The following is a 23,430-nucleotide window of genomic DNA, read 5'->3' as shown; positions in this document are numbered from 1 at the left end:
CCCACCGCTGCTTGCAAGCAGCGGCGGGGCCCTTTAAACATCAACCCACCACCAGCCCGGGAGCGCCCCCACCCGCACTTACCTTGCTGTCAGTGACAGCGGTGGCTCCGGCCCTCCCCACGGCCCTGAGGGGCCGCGGAGCGGCGATGGAGGTGGAGAAAGCCCTTCTTGCCCCTCAAATGGCCACGGTGCTGCGGCAGCCATTTGAGGGGCAGGAAGGGCTTTCTCTGCCTCCTCTGGCCCTTCCTGCCCCTCAAATGGCCGCTGCGGCAGTGCGGCCATTTGAAGGGCAGGAAGGGCCAGAGGAGGCAGCTCTGGTCTTCCCCACTGCCCTGCAGGCTCAGGAGGTGGTGCGGTGGCAGAGGAGCCAGCTGGCTCCAGGCTGTCGCAGCCTTGTGCTGCCACCGCTGCCCAGCTGATGACCCTCCCGCTCTCCCTATGGCCAGGTAAGTGGGTGGGGGTGGAGGGGTTGCCCCCCCTCACTTCAGTATGCTCTAAATATTTATGGAGCATACCAAAGTGAGTAAAATACCATAATTCTGAAGCGGCTTGCTGCTTTGGAATTATGGTGTTTCCGAATCCCCCCCCCGCTTCGGGTAAACCCGAATCTTTTTGGGATGCACAACCCTAGAAAAGACTCTCGCCTGGGGAGGGGGCGAAGGTAGGCAGGCAGGCAGACAGGCAAGGGCTCCAAAGCAGCCAGCATCAATCCTATGGTTGTGAATCTCTTACTCCCGAGTTATCCCAGCCCACTTGGTCTTCCTTCCCTTCCAGCTTCATGTGTCGCTGCTCTCTGGGATCTCCTCTTTCAGGCCAAGTCCAAATATTTGCCTTCCAAGATCAAGGGCTTCTCGGAGTGTGCCTGGAAGAGCCGGGAGTCCCGTTGGTCCCAGCCAGTGCCGCTCTAGCAGGGAAATCACAGCCAGATTTCTTTGCGCCGCCAACAAAGCTGAAATGGCATGAGGAGACCAGACCCCCCCCCCCAACCCCTCTGGTCTGGTGCCCTCCCCCCACCTGCCAGCCCCACCTCCAGAGAGAGCAGCGAAAGGCCGTTAGCACACAACGGGCTGCCCCCCAGGTGGATTGTGAAAGAGGGGGTTGCGCAAGGCCTCTCGCTCTCCCTATAAAAACAGCAGCCCTTGCGGAGACCTGCCTGCTCAGCTGGCATCATGCTTGGCGCTCTGTGCTTGGCCTGGTCCTTGGCCCTGGGGCTCTCCTACCCACAGTGAGTTCCCTGGCAGGGGCTGTGAGCGGGGGGGGGGGGCTGGGCTGGGCTGGGCTGGGCACTGCGGCACGAGTGAGACTGAGCTCCAGTGCTTGAAACCCGGGGCGCACCTGGCTCTGTGTGCCCAGCTGCAGAAAAGACTCTGGCCAGCCTCCAGAGGGCAGGAAGGCAGCCAAGGAGGAGGAGGCAGGGAGGGCAGGGTGGGGAGGGAGCAGCAGAGACCCCTTGGGACAGCGCAGTCCAGTGACTCGCTTCCCTTGCCCCCCTGGAGCCTCTGCCTGCCGTTGGCCCGTGTGGGTGGGAGGGGCTCTGCCTCTGGTCAGGGAGGCCTTCGACCCCCGCCTTGCCCAGGGGAAGCAGCGGCCACAGACGAGGTGCGGGGGGGGGAGGGGTCTGAAGTGGTAGAAGCCAGATGGGCACAGCTGTAACCGGAGAGCTTCCTCCGTCAGGAGCCATGGCAGAAACCTCAACGCCACAGGCAGTTGGCACCACCTGGGCTCAGCAGGGACACTCGATGAAGCAGGTAAGCCCCCCCCTCTCATTTGTATCCCATTTCCCCCCCTTGGATGTCAGATACGTGTTTCTGGAGCTCCTTCTCCCATTTATCCTCACAACCACCCTGTCCAGTATGTCTGAATGCGAGCAATCAGTGTGAGATTACCCAGCAGAGGATGGCTTTCTGCTCTGGTCTCCCAGCCCTCTAACCACTGCCCCATACTGTCTCACTAGGGACCCCCCCCCCCCGCCCCACTGCAGCCTGTCCTGGACAAGCTGCGCCCTCTTTATTTCACAGCTAGATCTTTGTCCTGCCCTTCCTACAACTGACCCCCCCTGCTTGTCCTCTCCTTCGCTACTCCTTCATCATATCCCTGCTGGGATCTTCCCCCCCCCCCCCGGGCCTCGGCAGGTGTAGCCCCCATGCTCTAACTGCTACTCCCCCATCCCCTTGGAGTAGACATGGCTAGGCTAGCAGTGACAATGGTCTGGCTTCCCCTGAGGCAGCAGTCATATTCTCTAACGTTACGTTGGTGACCATATGGAAGAGAGACAGCATGCACCACCATGCGCCACAACTCAGAGCCAAGCTACAAGTGACGCCTGACACAGGTTGGACACTTGTCAGCTTCCCTCAGGTTTTGGTGGGTTTGTAGGCATCCTGGTTTTACAGCTTGGCTCTCCATTACAGCTGCAAGACCAGGATGCCCACATTTCCCATCAAAACTTGAGGCAAGCTGACAAGAGTCCAACTTGTGTCAGGCATCACTTGTAACTTGGCTCGAATCCCTCTGATTCTTGGGAAGGGGGGGGGCTTCTTGCCATGGTGTATTGTGAAAGACCAGCACCCCCACCAATGTGGAAAGCTCTCCTGTTTGTGGGCTCCTTTGGGGGGGTCGCTTTTGCCCTCCTCACAGGTTTGCAGACCCCATTCCCCCAGCCCAGCCCAGCCCTTCCTGGAAGAAGGTTTGCAAATTGCTCTCACTCTGTTTTTTTGGAACAACACGTCCAATGGATAGTAACAACAATAACAATAACAACAGCATTACATTTATATACCACCCTTCAGGACAACTTCACGCCCACTCAGGATGGTTTACAAAGTATGTTGTTATTATCCCCACGACAATCACCCTGTGAGGTGGGTGGGAGCTCTGAGGGAGCTGTGACTGAGCCAAGGTCACCCAGCTGGCTGCAAGTGGAGGAGTGGGGAATCAAACCCGGCTCTTCAGACCAGAGGCCCACTGCTCTTAACCACAACACCAAACTGGAGAGAAGAAGGGGGGCTTGGCTGGTGCCCAGGCACAGCCATCGGGGGTCCCCATGCGGCACCCATCCCTGCTTCTGACCTCCTCTGCTCGGGCCCTTCAAACTTTGCTTGGCTCCACTGGGAAAGAAAAAAGTGGACCCTCTGGAGGCACTGTGGATGTGCGTTCTCTTTGCACTAGTGTAGAAGATAAGCCCTCCCCCTATCTCCTGTGCCAAGCAGGCACATTGGAGAAAGGAGGGAGGGAGTTTGGGGCGGGGGTGGGGGGCGCTATAAGTGCAGCAGGGGGGGGGGGACGTGGCGCAATTCTGACCGGCCACTTTTCCAGAGGTAGCACAGCGCTGCGCAGACGAAGGGGGTTTCGATGCAGTCACACTGGACGAGACGGGCACCATGCTGTTCTTCAAAGGTAACAGGAGGACAGTGGGGGGGGGGGGAGGCACTCTTACTCTGACCCCCCCCCCCTTCCTAGCACAGCCCTCCCTTCCCTGGGGTGGCTGAGAGGTGTGGAAAGCTTGTGCCGAGGCTGCAATCCGAAGTGTTTTTTCCTGCGAGGAAGTCCCCTTGAGCCCCGTGGGGCTTGACTCGGAGGGCCCTTCAGAGCCTGTGTGTCGGAGTCGAGACTAGAGGGCAGGCGCTCCTGGGCACACGCCTTGGCACTGGCCGCCTCCCTCCTCACTGGCCCCCCCTCTCCCAAGGGGACGTCGTCTGGAAAGGGTTCACCGGCCCAGCCGAGCCCATCAACGCCTCCTGGCCTGAGATCCACGGCCCCGTCGACGCTGCGCTGCGGATCCACCGCCTGGACCACCCTGACGTCCATGACAACGTCTTCCTCTTCCGGGTCCGTGGTCCTCTTTGCCTCCTGCTCTTCACGGCCGCAGGGTCTTTCCCCGTGATCTTCCTCGGGACAGGAGAAGCCTCAGTCCCCTGGGAGGAGGGGAGGGGTTGACGCTGGGCTGCCCCCACAGCCGCCGCCCCGCCTTGCTGGGCTCCAGACGGGCCTTGGGCTCAGCCGCCTGATGACCACACCGGCCAGCCTTTGCAGGGAGGGGGCTACAGCTCCAGGCGGGGAAGCGAACGGGATTGGTTCTCCCGTGCTGAGCTGCGTGGTGCGTGAGTGAGTGTGTGCGTGGGGGGGGGGGGGCGATCCATGCTGACCGCTGGCCTGGCTGCCTTGCAGGGCAAGAGGGTCTGGGCCTATGCCCAGGGCAAGCTGAGGGGCGGCTATCCCAAGCTCATCGAGAAGGAGTTCAAAGGCGTGCCTGGGGACCTGGACGCAGCCGTGGAGTGCCACCCCAAGGAATGTGCAGCGGAGACAATCCTCTTCTTCAAGGGTAAGGAGGAGCACAGGAGGAGGGGAGGCCCACAGGGGCTCTTCTTTGCCCTGTAAGGCAAGGGGGCGGGGGGGGTGGGGGAGGGCGGAGCTCAAGCACAGGGTTCTGGCAGTGGGACCCAGCCAGGCAGTGCCAGGGCAGCCGGCAAACCCAGGGACTGGCCTCCGTGGTGCCACAGCATTCCCCCTACAGATGGCCAGCAGGGGTCCTACATCTGTAAGTCCAACGGGGTCAGGCAAACGGAGGAGCCAGTAAGGTCCCCTCGGGCCCTGTAGGTCAGCTGCCACCTATCTGGCCCGCCTGCCTCGGCACCTGCTCACTCTACGCCAGTGGACCCACCATGTGCTGCCTGGGGCTTCCTCCCTGTCAGGCCACTGCAGAGGCATTCATGGTGACTCTGGGGCCCTGGGCAAAAGTCCAAGGTGGGCCCCAGCACCATTGCCCCCCTCTACCGCTGCCCCTCCCTGTGCCAGGTGGGTGGGTGCTGTCCCTAGAAGCTGCCAGCCTGAGCCCCGGGTGGGGCAGGCACAAGCAGTGGGAACCTGCTCTTTTTCTTCTCTTCCCCAATGGAGGTGGGGGGGGGGGGCGCCATGGGCAGCTGGTGTCCCCCCAAGCATGGTGCCTGCGCAGCTGCCACTGCTGCCCCTTAGCTGTTGTGGCCCCTCAGCTGTTGCCTTGGCTGCCGTCTGTGAGGACAGCCATGCGAGAGGAATGGAGCCCCCGTGCTCAGAGGCAGCATGCCACTGACTGCCTCTTTGCCCTGCTTGCAGCCTTCCCGGGGTTGGCCAGCCAGGGGGACAGCACGCTGGGCTGGGGGGCCTTTTGGTTTGATCTGGCCAGACTCCTCTGAGGGTCCTTGTCCACCCCCTGGCTTGTCCCAGAGCACAGCAGAAAACGTTCAAGGCAGGCACATTTCTCAGCTTCCTCAGCTGCTCCTTCCAGGGCTGAATTTCTCATGCACTGGCCCTTTAAGTGGCCCGAGGGCGGTTGCGGGGGGGGGGGGGAGGCCTAGTCACAGCAGTGGTGAGCGGCTCCTTTGGCACTGCCGGCACCGTGGCAACCGCGTGGCTCCTCTGGCTCCGGGGTGGCTTCTGCCCCAAGGCAGCACTCGCAGCTTCCCCCCAGGATCCTGGGATTTGTCGTGTCCTGGGTGCGCTCAGCATTCCCTGGGGAGTTGTGTCCCCCCCGCCCCCCCCCCCGGGCCACTGCTTATTCAGCCTGTAGTGCAGACGGAGCCTGGAAGAGATCCCCACTGCAGGGGCTGTCAGGCCCAGCGCGCCCCTTGAACACGGGACCCTGCTGCTCTGGGATTTGGGTTCGCTGCCTGACCACCTGCCTCGTATTTCTACCTGCACCGGTAGAACTCAGTCCACACTCCTCCTTGCCGGGCCAAACGGAGCACTTCCTTGGGTGCTTGAGAAGTCCAGACTCCCTCACCCATCTGAAAACCCTGGAGAGGAGGAAGGGGAAGAGGAAGGGGAGAGGGAGACGACTCATGCCCGGGTTTGTCCCCTCCCCTTCCGCAGGCTCCCAGGTTCTCTCCTACGACCTGAAAACGGGGGTGCTGAAGGAACGGGAGTGGCCTGCGGTTGCCAACTGTTCCTCCGCCGTGCGCTGGCTGGAGCGCTACTACTGCTTCCAGGGCATCCGGTTTGTACGCTTTGACCCTGTCACAGGCAGTGTGCCTCCCCGCTACCCACTGGATGCCCGGGACTATTTCATGCGTTGCCCGGGGAGAGGTGAGTCATGGCTGCGTGTGGTGCTTGGCCAGGGAGTGGGCGTCCGCTCGGCATGCAGAAGGTCCCGGGTTCAGCCCCTGGCCTCTTTGTTCGAAAGCAATATGGCAGACCTCTGTCTAAGACCCTGGAGAACTGCTGTCAGCCAGAGGAGACCTTGAGAGGCCAAAAGAGCCTGGCCCAGAAGGCGGCCGCTTCAGGTGCGCATGTCTTAATGCGCTCCAACGCATCGCTGCCCTTGGGTGCTTCTCCTCGGCATCTGGCCTTGTGTCATCCGTAGCTGCAGGTGTGCCTGCAAGCCCTCCTCCACCCCAAGCGGCAGCTGCACGCATGCACTGGTGGGGCGGCTGGGTTCTCAGCCTCGGGATCCAGCCCTGCTCTCCTGCTCCCATCTTGTGCCAATGACATGCCACGGCCATCCTCCGTGACAGGCCAGGGGATCTCTTAGAATGACCCCTGACTCCAAGGCCACGGAGACCAGCTGCAGCAGCTTTGGAGGGCGGACTCTCTGGCGCCATCTCCCTGTTGAGCTGCCACCTCTCCAGAAACTGCACCTTGCAAGGCACCCCCCCCCCCCGAATTTCCTGAAGTTTCCTAAAGTGGAGCTGGCCGCTGGATGCTGAAGTGCTTCCAGGCTCCATGCAAAGCGCTGCTGCTGCCGCCAGGGCTCCAAGTGGCTTGGGTCCGGGGTGGGCCACGTTTGCCCGTGCACATCAGCTGGCGTTCTGTGGGTGGCTGAGGAAGCATCACTCCTTGCAGCCCCGCTGGAGAAATCTGACCAGGAGGAGCCACCCGAGGGCTGCCCCTGCTCTGGCTGACCCCCTTACCCTGGGGAAGGTGCCTCCTTCCTGTATCCACGGAGAGCCGTTTTATTCCCTTTTTATGTCTGGATTGTTATGGCTTCTTGATTTTCATATGTTTATGCTGTTACAATTTTATCAGGTCTTCCTTTGTGAGCCGCCTCTAGGCAGCATGCATTTTTTTCTAAATAAATAGATAAACAGCCTTTTGAAGTTAAATTTTGTCACCAGTGTGGTAAGTTTTCAATGGCTGCTGCTGTCCATTTTTAACTGTTTCATAATACTGTAAGCCGCCTAGAGAACAGGAAGGTTCTCGGTGCCCAGATAGATAAGGCATTGCACAAGGGGAAAGACGGTGGGTTGCTGGAGCCACCGGCCGATCGCAAGGGCCCCTTCCGGGCGCCTGTGGAGGGAGCTCTTTCTCCAGGACCCTCTCTGGGGCGGGCTCTGCTCCCTGGAGTCTGGGACGTCTCCAGAAAGGTCTCTGTCTCCAGCGCCTCTTTCCACCCTGACAGGCCACGGCCATGAAGTGCGTCCGAATGCCACTGTCAGGGCTAGGTATGACCGCTGCAGTGGACAGCCCTTCCAGGCCTTCTCCTCGGATGACTCTGGCCGAATCTACGCCTTCCGGGGTAAGCAGCGCAGGCACATGGGGCAAGACACCAGCCTGACAGTGGCAGCAAGTGACTGTGTGTGTGGGGGGGGGAAGGGAAGTGATGCCTGCCCTGGCAGGGGGTGGGGTTGAGCCATTTTCTCCCTCCCAAATCTCTAGTCTGGTGTGTTGGGGGTGGGGGGTCGCCTGCTGCACTCACCATCACTCCTATGCGTGTGCGTGCAGCCCAGCCGTCCCTTGTGGCTGGAGGCCCCCATTTCTTTTCCTCCTTACAGGGGGGCTGTATTTCCGCCTGGACTCCCACAGGGACGGCTGGCATCCTTGGGCTCTGAGCCACACCTGGAAGGAGATGCAGGGCGAGGTGGATGCTGCGTTCAGCTGGGAGGACAAGCTCTACTTGGTCCAGGTGCCTGTTCGGGGGAAGCGTATGTGGGGGTTCTGGGGGGGGGCAGGAGGTGGGCCGCGCAGGCTGGCTGGCATCCGAGGTGAGCAGGAGCTGGCGCTCTTGAGAGGGGAGGGGGCTCACCCCAATGTTTCATGGCGCAAACCGTCCCGTGACAAAGGCCTTCTCTCCCGGCAGAGGGATTGCTAGGACTTGGGGGCTTCTTCGCATTTTTTTGTCGTTTTTTCCTCCATAGTTTGAAACACTTGCTCCCCCCCCACCCCCCCACCCCCCGTGGAAGGCAGGGTGGCCAGGAGGGCTTGGCATTGGCCACTTAGTGTGGGGAAGTGTTTGGCAAAGTCAAGGCCGTTCGGCAGCTACAGGCCTCGGAGATGAGTTCCCAGGGGGCCACGGAGGGTCCTTGCAAGGGGTAGGACGAGGGCGGAGCCGTGACTGAGAGGAGAACCTCTTTTGAATTGGCCCCCCTGATCTCAGGAAGTTCTGGCCAGTCTCCCGCCTCCCATTCTCGGGCACGGAGGCAGAGCGTGGGGTGGCTTCTCAGCTCCAGGGGCCCTTGGGAGGGCCTGGACTTCTGGCCCCACGTCCAGCCGGCTTCAGGCCAGGGTCTGGGGCAGAGGCTGCCGTGGCCACCTTGGCTGATGGCCTCCCCCAGGAACGAGGGCGGGGTGGCCCTGCCGGATCTCCCAGTGGCCTTGGATGCTCTCCACTACAGCATCCTGCTGAGCCAGCGCTCCACTCTGGGGCCGGGGGGGGGGGGTTTCCATGCAGGGGTGGTTCGAGTCCTGCCTGGGAGGTCTGTCTCAGCAGCGGATGCGGGGGGTGGGTGGGATTCCAGCTCTGCCCCTTGGCCATTGGGGGGTTCTGCAGAGTTTGATCTTATCCCCCATGCTAGTTAACATTCTTGGGGCGTCAGTGTCACCAACATGCAGGTGATACCCAGGTCTATTTAATAACAATAAGATTTGATTTATATACCGCCCTTCAGGACGATTTAACACCCACTCAGAGCGGTTTACAAAGTATGCTATTATTATTCCCACAACAACCGGTGAGGTGGGTGGGGCTGAGAGAGCCGTGGCTGACCCAAGGTCGCCCAGCTGGCTTCAAGGGGAGAAGTGGGGAATCAAACCCGGCTCTCCAGGTTAGAGTCCTGCCACTCTTAAGTGACTGGCCCAAGGTCACCCAGCTGGCTTCAAGGGGAGGAGTGGGGAATCAAACCCGGCTCTCCAGGTTAGAGTCCTGCCACTCTTAAGTGACTGACCCAAGGTCACCCAGCTGGCTTCAAGGGGAGAAGTGGGGAATCAAACCCGGCTCTCCAGGTTAGAGTCCCGCACTCTTAACCACCACACCAGACCGGCTCTCTATTTTTCTTTCCCACCTAATTTCAGGGATGCTGCTAATGTTTTGAACTGGTGCTTGGAGTCAGTAATGGGCTGGATGAGGCGAACAAGCTAGAGCTGAATCCTGCCATGACGGAAGTCCTCAGGATTAGTGGAAAGGCAGGCCAGGATCTTGAGATCTCTCCTGCCTCGGATGGGGTTATATTTCCTGTGAAAAGCCGGGTTCACAGCTTAGGAGCGCTGCTCAGCACATCAGCTGGCTGTGGTGTTTCGGGGTGCTTTTGCCTTGCTTTGGCTGTGCTCATTCCCGGCTCAGTCAGACCTAGCTCCAGTGACCCAGGCTTTAGTTACATCTAGGCTGGACTACTGCAATGCACTCTGCTTGGGGCTCCCCTTGAAGTGTAGTCGAAGGGTGTAGCTAGTGCAGAATGCTGTGGCTACACTGCTGGTGGGGGCCCGTTACAGGGAGCACGTGACACCCAATACCACAGCAACTACAGCGGCTACCAATCCGTTCCTGAGTGCAATTCAAGGTGTCGGCTTTGGCCTTTAAAGCCCTACGTGGCTCAGGAACAGGTTATCTAAGGGACCGTCTTCTCCCATACGTTCCCGTCTGGGCGTTAAGATCAGGGGGACGCCTCCTGACTGCCCCATCAGCTAAGGAAGCTCACCTGGGAGGAACGCGCGGGAGGGCCTTTTGGGTGGCCGTCCTCGAGTATGGAATAGAATCCCCGGGGAGATGGGCCTACCCCTTCTGTCGATCTCCAGGAGGCAGCGGAAGATGTTTTTGTTTAGGATTGCTTTTAATTGTTTCTATGTTTGTTAGCAGTCCTAAACTGTGTTTTTAAACTTTTTGTTTTATGATTTTTTAAGAAATATCATAAGCTGCCTTGAGTTCCTGCAAAGTAGAAAGGTGGTTAATAAATTGTTTAAATAGATGGAGAGGCAGGCAGGCAGGCGCGCTGCCCCAGGGGCGCTTCTTGACTGGTTCACAAAGGGGCCAAGCAGAGGAGCAGCCGCATTCCCCAGGTGGCTCCAAATGATTCGATTCACAGTACTGAAAACCAAACTGCCAAGGGCTCCAAAGAGAGCCCCCCACCCCACCCCACCCCACCCCGTGGCTGGATAGGCAGCTGCGTGACAAGTGAGATTCACGTATGAAGCAAAAACACCTCGACAAGGTGCCAACATTGGCGGTGAGAAGCCAGGAAGGAGAGACGGGCGCTGTGCCAGCGCATGAGAATATCGACGACTCAGCGTTCTGCCGTAGGGAACAGGGCCACTTCCACGCACAGGATTCATAGGAAAGGGAATGAAAAGACCACAGCCAGGCCCATAATTCGAGGTGCCTCCCTGTGGGCAGTTCCGCGTGCAGTTCTTGCCACCCCGTCACAAAAAGCTTCTTGTTGATTCAAACGAGGCCCCCATTGGAGCCCCTTTGCTGTGAGCAACGACTAAAGCCCCGCAGGCTGCTTCTCTGAGCACCACAAGGACTTGCAGAAGATGCGGCAGGCAGTCTGGAGATGGCGGGGGGGCCGGCAGCGGCGCATTTCCCACTCTGGGGAGCCCCTCTGCTGCCACCCCATTTGCCTTGTCTTGCAGGGTTCCCAAGTGACCATCTACCGATCCGGCCAGGGCTACAGCCTCGTGGAGGGCTACCCCCGGCCCCTGCAAGCGGAGCTGGGGGTGGCAAGTGTCGATGCTGCCTTCACTTGCCCTCACTCCCACGATCTGTACCTCATCCAAGGTACCAAACGAAAGAAGGCGGGAGGGTTAAGAGCACTTCATTCCGAACATGAGAGTGGGGGGGGGGGGTCTGGCCTGCCTGGATAACCCCCTCCAACGAGAGCCCTTCCCTCCCGCTCCAAATGCGCAGGGGGTTATGCAGTGCAGAGGGAGGGGTGCTGGCTCAGGCCACAGGCAACCACTTTCCACAGCGGCCCACCAGATGCCTCCAGGAAGCCCACAAGCAACGTGGGAAGGCCAGCACCCTCCCCTCCACTTTGCCAGCCCCCCCCCAGCAGCCGCCCCTGAACCAGCTACCGTTGCCAGTAGCCTCTTGAAGGCCCAGCTCCCGTGCCTGCGTCCAATCGCTTCTCTGTGCATGCTCAAAGGACAAGCCTCGGCTGGCAGGGCGGGTGCGTTTCCCGGACATGGGGAAGTGGACAGGAAAAATGCAAGGCCAAAGCTGCGGCAGCCCTCCTAGGGAGAGACGTTCCACAACCGACGGTGGCGCCTGGTCACACCAGACCCAGCTCCCCCTCGGCCCTGTCGTCATGGGACCCTCCCTGGTAGAGCTTGCAGAGGCTGGGGCTCAACCACCGGGCTGACAAGGCGCTCCAGTTCCGTGGTGGCCCTGATACGATCTCTCCAACAGGAAGCCTCATGCAGCACGTGGACCTGCTGCAGCGCTCTAGAGGCCCGGACCGCACGCTGACACCCCCCCACTCCCGTGTGGACGGCGCCTTCTGTACCGCCAAGGGGGTGTACCTTTTCCAGGGATCCAGCTTCTACCATTACGCCAGCGTGAACGAGCTCGTGACTGCCGCAGTTCCTGCAGCTGCCCAGGACACGGCTACCACCTTCTTCCAATGTCCTGCCACGGGTGGCGAGGGTGGTCCCCAGCGTCCGCCACACCAGGGTTGAAGGGGAGCCTACCCACATATACATGCACGGACTCCACCCCAAGGCTGGCTTTTAGTTCTGTATCCACACAGAGAAGCCAATAAACCTGGGCCTGTGGCCCGCAAGCAGTGAGAGCCACGGAGAGCTGGATTTTTGTTCCTCCCAGGGCTGAAAGCTCTGAGAGGAGGAGGGAGCCAGAAGAGCGGGGGCGGGTGGGGGGGGCTGGGGGCTGGACCCCAGCACTGGCTGGTCATTTAGGGAAACGGAGTTTATTCTTTCAGCTAGACGGTCTTGGGTCAAAGACCACCAATGTCAGCAAAGGGGCGGGGGGGGGGCACGCGCGGTGGGGAGGGCACAGCACACAGACACACTGTTCAGCAAAAGGCTCTTTTATTGGGAGGGCTGCCTGGCTCCATGCCCTACAAACGCCAGCTGTTTCTGCCGGGCACTCCTTGGCTCCACAGGCGCTCAGCCAAAGAGGCAGACGGTGCCGGAGGCCAGGCGATGGCGGTACTCGTGCTGCAGGCTAGCAGCTGGGGGGAAGCTGGTCTTCATGACCAGCTTTCCAGGGACCACCAGGAGGGTGACGTTGGGCCCCAGCCCTTCTGCCAGCTTCTGCAGCATCCGGCGGGCGAGATAGCCAGAGGCACGGGCAGGCTCGGCCTCCAGGCTGGCATAGACCTCGGGGGGCGGGTTGGGCAGCTTCCACTCCAGTTCCCCAATCAGTCGGTTGGTGCGGGGCCTGTCCAGGGCTGAAGGGTTCTCTCCATAGCAGGCCACGACATGGAGGCCTGAAGGGGCCCGGCTGGCCACAAAGTTGCCCTGGGCCAGCACCTCCTGGGTCCCCCCCTGCCCCTCCCCCTGCCAGGACATCACGGCCCAGCGTAGCCAGTCGTAATTTTCCTCCAGCTTCCTCAGCACACTGGCCACCAGATCAGCAGGGCCGGGGGGCTCCGGTCCACAGACAGCCTGGTCCAGGTCTTCCTGGGCTTGCTCTCGGAAGTATTGGGCGCAGTGCGCCAGGGCTTCTTTCATGCGCTGATGCAGGGCACCCACCCGCGCGTCCCACACCCCCAGCAGCAGGGCCGGGTGGCGCTTCGTCAGCCCCGCCTCGCTCAGCAGGCACAAGAGGCCCGCGCCCACCACGGCATTTAGCTTGTGGCACAGCCGGGCCACCTGGGGGCGGCGTGGGCGGTGGCGCTGCACGGCCTGCTCCAACAGTGGGTGCTGCAGGGCCACCACCGAGTTGCCCTGCACGCGGCGCCACAGGCTGAGCAGCCGGCGTTCCAGCTTGTCGCGGGTGCACGACTGCAGGAAGAGCTCTGTCTCGCGGGGGGCGTGGGGGGGCCCTGCCCGCACGGCCAGGCACAGTTGCCCAAACACACCGGCCACACAGTCCTCGCAGGCACCCAGGCCGCCGTCCTCCAGAAGGCCCGGCCCCCCCGCCAGCTCCTGCTCCAGCAGCTCCAGTTCCCGGCAGACAAAGGCCCGCTCTTCAGGGGTGGCGGTGCCTTGCAGCTGGGCCACCAAGCCCAGGCCCAGGGAGTGCACCGACTGCAAGAAGCCGACCGGCTCCAGGCACTGGGAGAAGAGTGCTGCCATGCCAGCGCCTGCAGAGAGAGAAGAGGACAAGCAGCTGAAGGCAGCGGTGCCTGTGGGGGAGCCCCGCAGGAGGGCCCCAGGAGGGGAGAGGAGGGAATCCACCCCCGCCCCCTCTGTCCCCTGCACACGCACGCCTGCACACAAACACGCACACCCTCCCTTGGGCAGCATGGGGAATTCCCAGAGATTTGGGAGTGATGTCTGGGGAAGGCAGAGTTTAGGGGAAAGAGGTAGCTCAGCAGGGATGTGGTGAATCCTCAAATCCTAGAGCTGGAAGGGACTCCAAGGGCCATCGAGGGACAACACAGGCCGTTCACAGCTTCTCCCCCCACTCCCTCAGTGGCCCCTGCTCAACGCCCAGAGGACAGCAAAGAACCCCCAGGATCCCTTGCCAATCTGGCCAGGAGGAAAATCAATTCTGGAACAAGATCTTGGGGTATGGATGGATAGGAAGCCAGTCTGGTGTAGTTGTTGTGGGGATAATGATAGCATACTTTGTAAACCGCTCTGAGTGGGTGTTAAATTGTCCTGAAGGGCGGTATATAAATCAAAATTTGTTATTATTATTATTAATATGAGCATCTGGTTGCATCTGACGAAGAGAGCTGTGGTTCTCAAAAGCTTATGCTACAGTGAAGGTGGTTAGTCTTACGAAAGACTTTTTACGAAATATGAGCACTCAGTGTGATGCAGCAGCAAAATAAGGCGAATACAATCTTGGGATGTATTAACAAAGACCTGGCATACATCTCCTTTTTGGTTTTGCCACAGCAAAAGGACTCCTTTGAATTCACTTGCTGAACGAGTTCTGGGGCCAAGCCTCAATGCGCAGCTGCTCAGGCAAGGCCACGGTTTCCAGGAGCCCTGCGGCAGAAGGGGGGACTTGGGAGCCAGCCAGGTGAAGCGGCCCGAGTGGCGGACGAGCGCCTGGAGACCAAATCCTGCTCAGCCACGGAAGCTCACCGGTGACCTTGAGCCGGTCGCTCCCCGTCTCAGCCTGACCTGCTTCGCTGAGTGGTGGTGGTGGTGAGATTAGGGAGGAGGAGGAGGACTCAGGCCCGTTTGGGTTCCCCACCAGGGAGGAAAGTGGGGCATAAATGAAGTAAAATAAACTCCCCCCCCCCGCAAAGGAGGCGAAGGGAGGCACTGGCTTGGGTGGCCTTTAAAGCATTTCATTTTCTTGACTTCATTTATAGCCCCCCTTTCTTGCTGAGGCTCAAAGTGGATTATAAACTAAAAATAAGCAGTACGAAGTAGAAAAACAGCTTCCAACCAGCAGTGCAGTCGGATGAGAATTACAGCGCCGGAAAACAAAGCAGCCGGGCTCTCCTCCTGGCCATGCTGCGTGTTTTCAGGACTGGGCCTTTGGTGTTCCTGTTGTAAGCCTTGGGTCTTCCTTTAGCATGAGAGAAAGGCGGGGAAGAGAGACTTCAGGGCAGGCCTCTCAATAGCAGGTGCTTGGAATCACGAGCGGGGAAAGAGAAGGCGAGAGGAACCTTGGAAGTGAGGCCAGGGGCCATGAGAAGGGGTTTTTCCAGGTGTGTGTGTGCGGTGTAGGTGGGTTAAGAGAGCTTCATAATCCTGCGTGACCAGACATGGGCCGTTTCCACACGGCTTACTGGCCACGGAACGTTGCATCGAGCTCCCGGAACGGCAGCATCTTCCTGGCATGATTTCGCACGAGAACCGTTCTCACACAAAATCGCGCCCGGAAGACGCTGTCGTTCCGGGAGCTTGGCACAATGTTCCATGGCCAGTAAGCCGTGTGAAAACAGCCCTGATGGGACGGAACTTTGGGGCAGCCAAGTTTGACTCCCCGGCTCTTGAGCAAGCTGGGATGGTTTGGCGGGGGTCCCTGCTGAGGCCTGCTTCCACAGACCCCTGGGCTCGGGCACAGCTCTGCCCCTCTGAGGCATTGCCCTTCAGGGCAGGTGCTACTGAAGCTTTCCGGGTCTTGAAGGTGACTCTCCGGTTCTTCAAGGGCACAGGCTCTGGCAGGGAGCAGGTGCTGGCGCCAGGCACAGAATCCAGCCTGGCGCCGGGGGAGTCCCTTGGAATGGAGTGGACCAAAGGCAAGAGAGGAACAGAAGGGCTGCCCGGGTGGAGCGTTGCCTCAAGTCACCTCTCTGGGAACGAGGTGCAGAGCGGGCAGGGCCCCTCGCAGAAGCTGCACCAGGCCAGCAAGGAGTCTCTCCGGGGCAGAGGGCAAACGTTGAAGCCAACAGCCAGAACGGCGTTCTTTAGTACAGGGAATGGGACTACGGCGATGACCACGTGCGTTCCGCCTTTCCACCCAAGTATGCAAGGCACCTTCAGCAGACCTCCCAAGGACATAAACAGCCGGACAATCCCACAAAGTCCAGCAGGCCGGCACCACTCAGGGGAACGCCTGCGGGTCTCCAAGCAAGGTCTGACCAGACCCCTAAGGGACACGAGGGATGGGGAGGGAAAAGGGAGCCCCCCAAGATGACCCAACCTCCCGCTGCCCTCTGCCTAGCCTCTGGAGGAGCACCTTCTTGGTGACCCCACTGCCAGAGAAGCCCCCCCCTGGGAAGTCATGCCCAGCTGTGGCTCTGGAGGGCAGATGCTGGCCCAGAGTCTCCAGGAAACAAGAGCACTGAGATCCAGGAGGAAGCCAGGCACCTGCGTTTCCCTCTGGAGCCAAAAGTGTGTGTGTGTGTGTGTGTGAGAGAGAGAGAGAGAGAGATCCAGTTGCTCTCTTCTTACCCTCCCCATCTGTGAAAGGGCAGAACAGAACTGGATCCACCGGTGCCCCCCTCCCCAAGGCCAAGCTGCAGCGCTTTGGAGTACCCCCCCCCCCCAGCCGAGACTTTCTCTACCCCTGTAAGGCAGATGCAGGCCTGCATGGAGGGGCTGCCTTACCTGACGCCACGGACCGTCCAAAGAGTAGCAGCCTCCTGCCTCCGGCCGGACTCAGATGCCTGCCTGCCTGCCTGCCTGCCGCTGTGGCGCTCCCCCTGATATGTCTGCCCTTATCTCTGCCCCGCCTGTGGCAGGCGCCTGCACGTGTCCCTGCAGGGACAAGCTCTGCCCCTTGCCAAAGAAGTGAAGGGAGGACTGAAGGTCCTGGCCTGGGCCTGAGCACCCTTCCGGTGGACTCATGGGCAGGCCACACCAGGTGCTGATCTTGGGGTGGAGCCCTGGGCCTTTCCCCTGATCTCCGCCCAGGGTCTTCACCCTCTTGCCAGCAATCGAGGGGGCTCAGTTCCTCCCGTGTGTTGCAGCTCCCCGTTACGAAACCCTTTCCTGAGGTTTTGGGCCCCCCCACTCAAGGCCCCCCTAAATCCCACCCCGCCTGTGTGCTTGGTGTTTGGCAGGGGGGTTTTTTCTGGGTAAAGAGGTGGTGGAACTCAGTGGCAGAACTCAGGACCGCGCAATGACATCACTTTGGGTCAGCTGGAACAAGGGGAGGAGTTTTTACAAATTTAAATCGCCCTCAGTGAAAATGGTCACATGGCTGGTGGCCCCGCCCCCTGATCTCCAGACAAAGGGGAGTTTAGATCACCTTCCACGCCGTGGCGCAGAGGGCAATCTAAACTCCCCTCTGTCTGGAGATCAGGGGGCGGGGCCACCGGCCATGTGACCAATTTCAAGCAGTGCCGGAACTCCATTCCACTGCGTTCCTGCTGAAAAAAAGCTTCGTATCACCAGGTTGGGGCGGGGGGGATGCTTGGGTGTTAGTGTTTGTGCGAATGGTTGGCAGCCCAGTTTCAGCCCAGTCACAGAGCACTTTGCCAGACAAGTTTTATTAACTAGTTAATATTAATTAACTTATTTTATTAACTAGTTAATATTAATTTAATTTGTTACCTAGCATACAGGAAAACCAACACAGATAACTGGGAATTAATCAAAACTTGAGACGTTATAGAGCACTAGAAGAGAGCCAGTTTGGTGTAGTGGTTAAGAGCAGCAGGACTCTAATCTGGAGAGCCAGGTTTGATTCCCCACTCCTTCGCTTGAAGCCAGCTGGGTGCCCTTGGGTCAGTCACAGCTCTCTCAGAGCTCTCTCAGTCCCACCCACCTCACAGGGTGTTTGTTGTTGTGGGGATAATAATAACATACTGTGTAAACTGCTCTGAGTGGGTGTTAAGTTGTCCTGAAGGTCAGTATATAAATTGAATGTTATTATAGAAATAGGTCCCAAAACAGAGTAGGAGCTTCAGCTGACCTCGACCTTCCTCTTCTGTGGAATGGGCTCAAGGGCAGCAGACACTTCACAAAGGGGCTTTCCAGCTTGGATCAGCTTCAGGCTTTGCTGCTCCGCATCTCCTTGTCCTTCTCGGCCCGCTTTCCCTCAACAAGCTGGCTGTTCTAATCCTTCGCCTCCAAGCTGGGATAGACTCTTTGGGACCAGTCGTAAGTTGGGGGGCTAGCACTTCCCATTGAACCTGCACTATCCAAGCCCCCAGGTCTTGCGCTGAGTGTGCGTTCTATGACGGCAAGTTGCTTCCTAAAGCCAAAAGAAGAGAGTAACTCACTAAGGGATCAAAATTCTTTTTTTTTGAAAAAAATTTTTTATTGGGTTAGAACATTATTTTTACATTTACATTCAATTTTCCCCAATTTTTTCATCTCTAACCCCCTCCCTTTCCCCCCCTTTTTGTTGACTTCCAACAGCTTTCCCACCCTTTGTCCCCTTTCCCTTATTTTTATTAGCTTCCTCTATCTAAAACAAATATATATTCTCCATTATTCTAAGCAGTACATCCTTGACTATTTTTAACATTGTATGTCCAAACTGTAAGTCTTTGTTTCCATCTTAGATAAACAATTTATCCCATTTTTCAATTTCAAATATTTCTATATATCATAAACCATATAGATCATACATTCATTTATATCAAACAATTTGACTTATTCTCTATATATTACTCATTCTATCTTTTTGTAATAATTCTATATATCTCTCATCACGTAATCAATCAATTTGACCCATCTATATCTTCAGACATTCAGTTTGGTACAAAACTTACCAAAAAGAAAGAAAATATTGTTAGTTAATCAATCCTTATATTTAATCCTTATAGTTAATTATTTTCTCTATGTTCTATTTATTAACCTGTATATATCTATATATATATCAATCTATTAATCTGACTGCTTATTAATTCACATTTATCTCTTCTCCCCCCGGTAAAGTCTCCCCCCTCTACTTCAGTACTTCAGTAGTTCTCAAACTGCCACAGTTTTCCTCCCACCTCCCATTTCTTCTCCAGGTATTGTTTCAGCTTCTCCCAGTCTGTGTTGAACTGCCCTGAGTCCAGATCTCTCAGTTTTCTTGTCATCTTGTCCATTTCAGCCATATACAGCAATTTGTAAGTCCAATCTTCAATAGTTGGCACTTCTTGTACTTTCCATTTTTGCGCATACAAAAGTCTAGCTGCTGCTGTCATATAAAATATCAACATCCTGTGTTGGGCTGGAATTCCCTCCATTCCCAAGTTCAGTAGCAGGAGTTCTGGGTTCTTATTAATTTGAAATTGTAAAATTTCACTCATTTCTCTTATTATTTCCCCCCAGTACTGCCTGGCTACCTCACACGACCACCACATATGATAGAGGGAGCCCTCATGCTTCTTACATTTCCAGCATTTATTAGAAGTATTCGAATTCCCTAGCGCAATCTTCTTTGGTGTCATGTACCAACGATAGATCATTTTGTAGATGTTCTCTTTGATATTAGTACATGTCGTTATCTTCATTGTAGTTTTCCACAAGTATTCCCATGCCTCCATTGTTATTTCTTTATTAAAGTTTATAGCCCATTTCACCATTTGTATTTTAACTATCTCATCCTCGGTATACCACTTCAACAGTACTTGGTATACCTTGGATATTCTTTTCTTATCTTCTTTAAGAAGGGTCTGCTCTAGTTCCGAATTCTCTATTCGTATACCTCCCTTTACAGAGTCCGAATTATATAAGTCTCTGATCTGTCTATACTGGAACCAGTCGTAGTTAGGTGATAGTTCCTCTTGTGTCTTTATTCTGAGTTTGGATGCTTCAGTTTTAGTTATTTCTTTGTACGTTAAACATTGTTGTTCATTATCAACAGCTCTCGGGTCTATCACCTCATACGGAACCACCCACAAAGGAGTTCCTTCTTGTAAATAAATCCTGTACTTCTTCCAGATTATGTATAAACTTCTCCGAACAAAGTGATGCAGGAACATCGAGTTGACCTTTACTTTGTCATGCCATAAATATGCGTGCCATCCAAATATTTTTTTATATCCCTCTAGGGCTAGTAGTTTCTTGTTCTTTAATGTCATCCATTCTTTCAACCAAACTAGGCAGATTGCATCATGATAAAGTCTCAGATTGGGCAGTTGCATTCCGCCTCTTTCCTTTGCATCTTGTAAAACTTTCACTTTCACTCGAGGCTTCTTGCCTGCCCAAACAAAATCTGATATTTTCCTCTGCCATTTTTCAAATTGTTTAGAGTCTCTGATGATTGGTATTGTCTGTAGCAAAAACATTACTCTTGGTAACACATTCATCTTAACTGCTGCAATCCTGCCCAACCATGACAAATTCAGTCTATTCCATTTAATCAAGTCTCTCTCTATCTGAGTCCATAGTTTTTCATAATTGTTTTTGAATAGATCTATGTTCTTTGCAGTTAATTCGACTCCCAAATATTTCACTTTACTTGTTACTTCACAATCCGTTGTTTCCATTAACAATTGTTGTTTCTGCTTAGTCATGTTTTTGCATAGTATCTTTGACTTCTTTTTGTTAATGAAGAAACCTGCCAAGTCTCCAAACTCCTTGATCTTATCTATCACTCTTGGCATGTTCTCCAATGGGTCCTCTAAGTATTCTAGAGGACTAAGGGATCAAAATTCAATTACTACCTATGTAAACTTTTTATGAAGTGCAATAGTGCCAAAGTGCTAATCTTATTACGTAATTGGGTGTGTTCGAGACGACTGACTAGTTTATTCTGGCGCAGGCTGAGTCAGGGCAAGTCTTTGTGGCCTCTGAAGGACCCACAGGTCGGCTCCACTCTCCCCAGCCCCAACTGGGCCGGGGCCAGTGACGGGCACGCCTGGCTGGCCTGCACTCCGCCTCCTAACCTTCCCCCCAAGCCTCCATCTGCTGCAGGGGGTGAGGGGGCGCAGGGGAGGCAGCGTGGCTTGCCTGCTCTCCCCCCCAGCCTTCCTCCTCCAAGCCCTGATCTGCCGCAGGGGGAGCCCAGTTCTACGCGATATGGCTTTGCAAGATGAGTAAACCTGGCCTCTGGACCCAAGGAGCCCAGGCACTGCCACCTACTCTGCTCCTGATCCCACCTGGGTGAAGGGGGGTGGGCATTGCCACCTGCTGTGCTCCGAATACCAGCTGGGTTAAAGCAGAGAGGGGGCATAGCCACCTACTCCGCTCCTAATGCCAGTTGTGATAAGGAGGGTGGTGGGAATTACCACCTGCTCCACTCCTAATACCAGCTGGATGGGGAAGTGTTGTTTACTGTTCACGCACCTTGTTGTTTAATATACTGTAAGTTTTTGTATGTAAGTTTTGATATACACTAGGAGTCTCATTGTATAGAATATATTTTTGAATATTATCACTGGGTGATTTGTTGTGATTACTTCTCCGCAATTTTTCTTTTGTTGCTAGCTTGCTTACTGCGGAGAAAGCCCCCCCTTCTCTTCCCCACTCCTAATACCAGCTGGGTTAAGGTGGGGAGTGGGCACTGCCACCTGCTCTCCTAATACCAGCTGAGTTAAGGCGGGGGTGTGCATTGCCGCTTGCTCCGCTCCTAATATCAGCTGGGTTAAGGCAGGGGCAGGTATTGCCACCTGCTCCGCTACTAATATCAACAGGGTTAATATGGGGGGTGGGCATTGTCACCTTCTCTGCGCCTAATACCAGCTGGTTTAAGGTGGAGGACAGGCATAGCCACCTGCTCCACTCCTAATACCATCTGGCTGAAGGGGGCGGGCACTGCCACCTGCTCCACTACTAATACCAACTGAGTTAAGGTGGTGATGGGCATTGCCACCTGTTCCACTCCTAATACCAGCTTGCTGAAGGGGGGGATGGGCATTGGGTTGAAGCTGGCTGAAGGGGGGGGATGGGCATTGGCTCCTAATATCTGCTGTGTTAAGGTGGGGAGTGGGTATTCCCACCTGCTCCACTCCTAATACCAGCTGAGTGAAGGCAGGGGTGGGAATTGCTACCTTCTCTGCTCCTAATACCAGCTGGTTGAAGGGGGGAGGGCACTGCCACCTGCTCCACTCCTAATACCAGCTGAGTTAAGATGGGAGTGGGCATTGCCACCTGCTCTGCTCCTATTACCGGCTGTGTTAAGGCAGGAGATGGGGATTGCCACCTGCTCCACTCTGAATACTGGCTGGGTTAAGGCAGAGTGGGCATAACCACCTGCTCCACTCCTGATCCTAGCTGGCTGAAGGGGGCGGCCATTGCCACCTGCTCCGCTCCTAATACCAGCTGGTTGAAGGCGGGGGGGTGAGAATTGCCACCTTCTCCACTCCTAATACCAGCTGGTTGAATGGGGGAGGGCATTGCCACCTACTCCGCTCCTATTACCGGCTGTGTTAAGGCAGGAGATGGGGATTGCCACCTCCTCCACTCTGAATACCAGCTGGGTTAAGGCGGAGAGTGGGCATAGCCACCTGCTCCACTCCTGATCCTAGCTGGCTGAAGGGGGCGGGCATTGCCATGTTCTCCGCTACTAATACCAGCTGGGTTAAGGTGGTGGTGGGCGTTGCCACCTGTTCCACTCTTAATACCAGCTGGCTGAAGGGAGGATTGGCATTGGTGGGCATTGCCACCTGTTCCCTCTCGTAATACCAGCTGGCTGAAGGGAGGATTGGCATTGGTGGGCATTGACAAGGAATAGAAGGCTCCATCCATCTCCAGTAAGTATATTAAGGTTATTAATCTCTTGGATGTTTTCTCTTCACAGGTGGCAGGAACACAGCAGGGCACCAACCCCAACGACCTGCCCAGGGGCTGGCTAGTTAGGAGCGTGTTTCACGGAAACCCTTCACCAGGAGTCCACCATACATCCACACAAACACGAATTCTCTTGAGTGTCTGTGTTGGCTTCCCATTCATTACACCCCTTGGAGCAAGAGCTGTTTGGAGCACACCCAAGGGATCCAATTCACACAAATTGCCCCCTTTGCCATTTTCATGATTAGCAACTGCAGCCTGGGGTGGGTGGGCTCTGGGCAGGCGAGGGACCTCGGTGGTCTATAATGCCCCGGAGTCCACCTTCCACAAGAGCTATTTTCTCCAGGGGGAACTGAGCGCTGAGGCCTGGAGATCAGTTGTAACTCCAGGAGATCTCCAGTCACCACCTGGAAGTTAGCAACGCTGACCCATTAGCCCTTAAGAGGCGCTGAGGACTCGTATCCAGAGGGCAGAGCCAACTACTGCAACTTTGGACAGATTCTGGGGTGCAAGGCGTCCCCTCGGTCCTCCGGGACCAGGGCCCCTCGCGCCCAGGCGGCCGCCTTTCCCTGAAGGGACCTGCGCACGCGCTGCGGCGCCCCAGCCGCGTCCCAGCTCGCTGCTCACTCGACGGTCTCTGCTCCCGCCCGGTCGTCAGTGAAGCCCCCTTGCTCAGCCCCGCGGGTCGCCCAGCCGCCAGCCAGTGGCCCTGGGGCCGAAGAGGCAGGCGCCGCCGCCCTCCCAGCACGGGCACCCGGAGGGGTCCCTCGCCGCCGCCACTGGCGAGGGAGGCCCCCGCCGGCCCGGGCCTCTCCTCCGGGCGTCTGCGTCGCCCCCGCGCCCGTTGCGAGCGCTCCCTGCTCGTGGCCGGCGCCCCTTCCGCGGACCCGGAATAGAGGCGGAGGGTCTCCGTTTGTCTCGCCGGGGCTTCTTCGTCTAGAAGCCCGAGTGCAGAATGGTATAAGCCGCCTTGTCGCTGGCCCGAGGCCCAGGCGCAGCTTCAGCCCTGCCTTCTAGGAAAAGGGCCGCTGCAGCCCGGCGAGG

At 56.9% G+C, this 23,430-nt stretch overlaps 1 protein-coding gene across 1 annotated transcript; it reads left to right on the top strand.

Annotated features, from left to right (window-relative positions):
• Window positions 1-1,119: 1,119 nt before the first annotated feature.
• HPX (hemopexin) lies at window positions 1,120-11,972 on the top strand. The gene is made up of 10 exons (XM_054973529.1): window positions 1,120-1,225; window positions 1,675-1,748; window positions 3,316-3,396; window positions 3,686-3,828; window positions 4,168-4,321; window positions 5,848-6,060; window positions 7,373-7,489; window positions 7,746-7,876; window positions 10,816-10,960; window positions 11,591-11,972. Exons 1-10 carry the CDS (start codon window positions 1,170-1,172, stop codon window positions 11,857-11,859), a joined length of 1,383 nt encoding a protein of 460 aa, XP_054829504.1. The 5' UTR covers window positions 1,120-1,169; the 3' UTR covers window positions 11,860-11,972.
• Window positions 11,973-23,430: the final 11,458 nt, after the last annotated feature.

This window comes from Eublepharis macularius, chromosome 3, assembly GCF_028583425.1.
Source record: "Eublepharis macularius isolate TG4126 chromosome 3, MPM_Emac_v1.0, whole genome shotgun sequence".
In the NCBI taxonomy this organism is placed as follows: Eukaryota; Metazoa; Chordata; class Lepidosauria; order Squamata; family Eublepharidae; genus Eublepharis; species Eublepharis macularius.
This window is presented reverse-complemented; position numbering and strand designations above follow the sequence as displayed.

Excerpts from the sequence above, each read along its gene's own strand:
- HPX (XM_054973529.1), top strand. The coding sequence starts at position 1,170 with ATGCTTGGCGCTCTGTGCTTGGCCTGGTCCTTGGCCCTGGGGCTCTCC. Across the intron at positions 6,061-7,372 it reads CATGCGTTGCCCGGGGAGAG|GCCACGGCCATGAAGTGCGT; the intron begins GTGAGTCATGGC and ends CCACCCTGACAG. Across the intron at positions 10,961-11,590 it reads CGATCTGTACCTCATCCAAG|GAAGCCTCATGCAGCACGTG; the intron begins GTACCAAACGAA and ends TCTCTCCAACAG.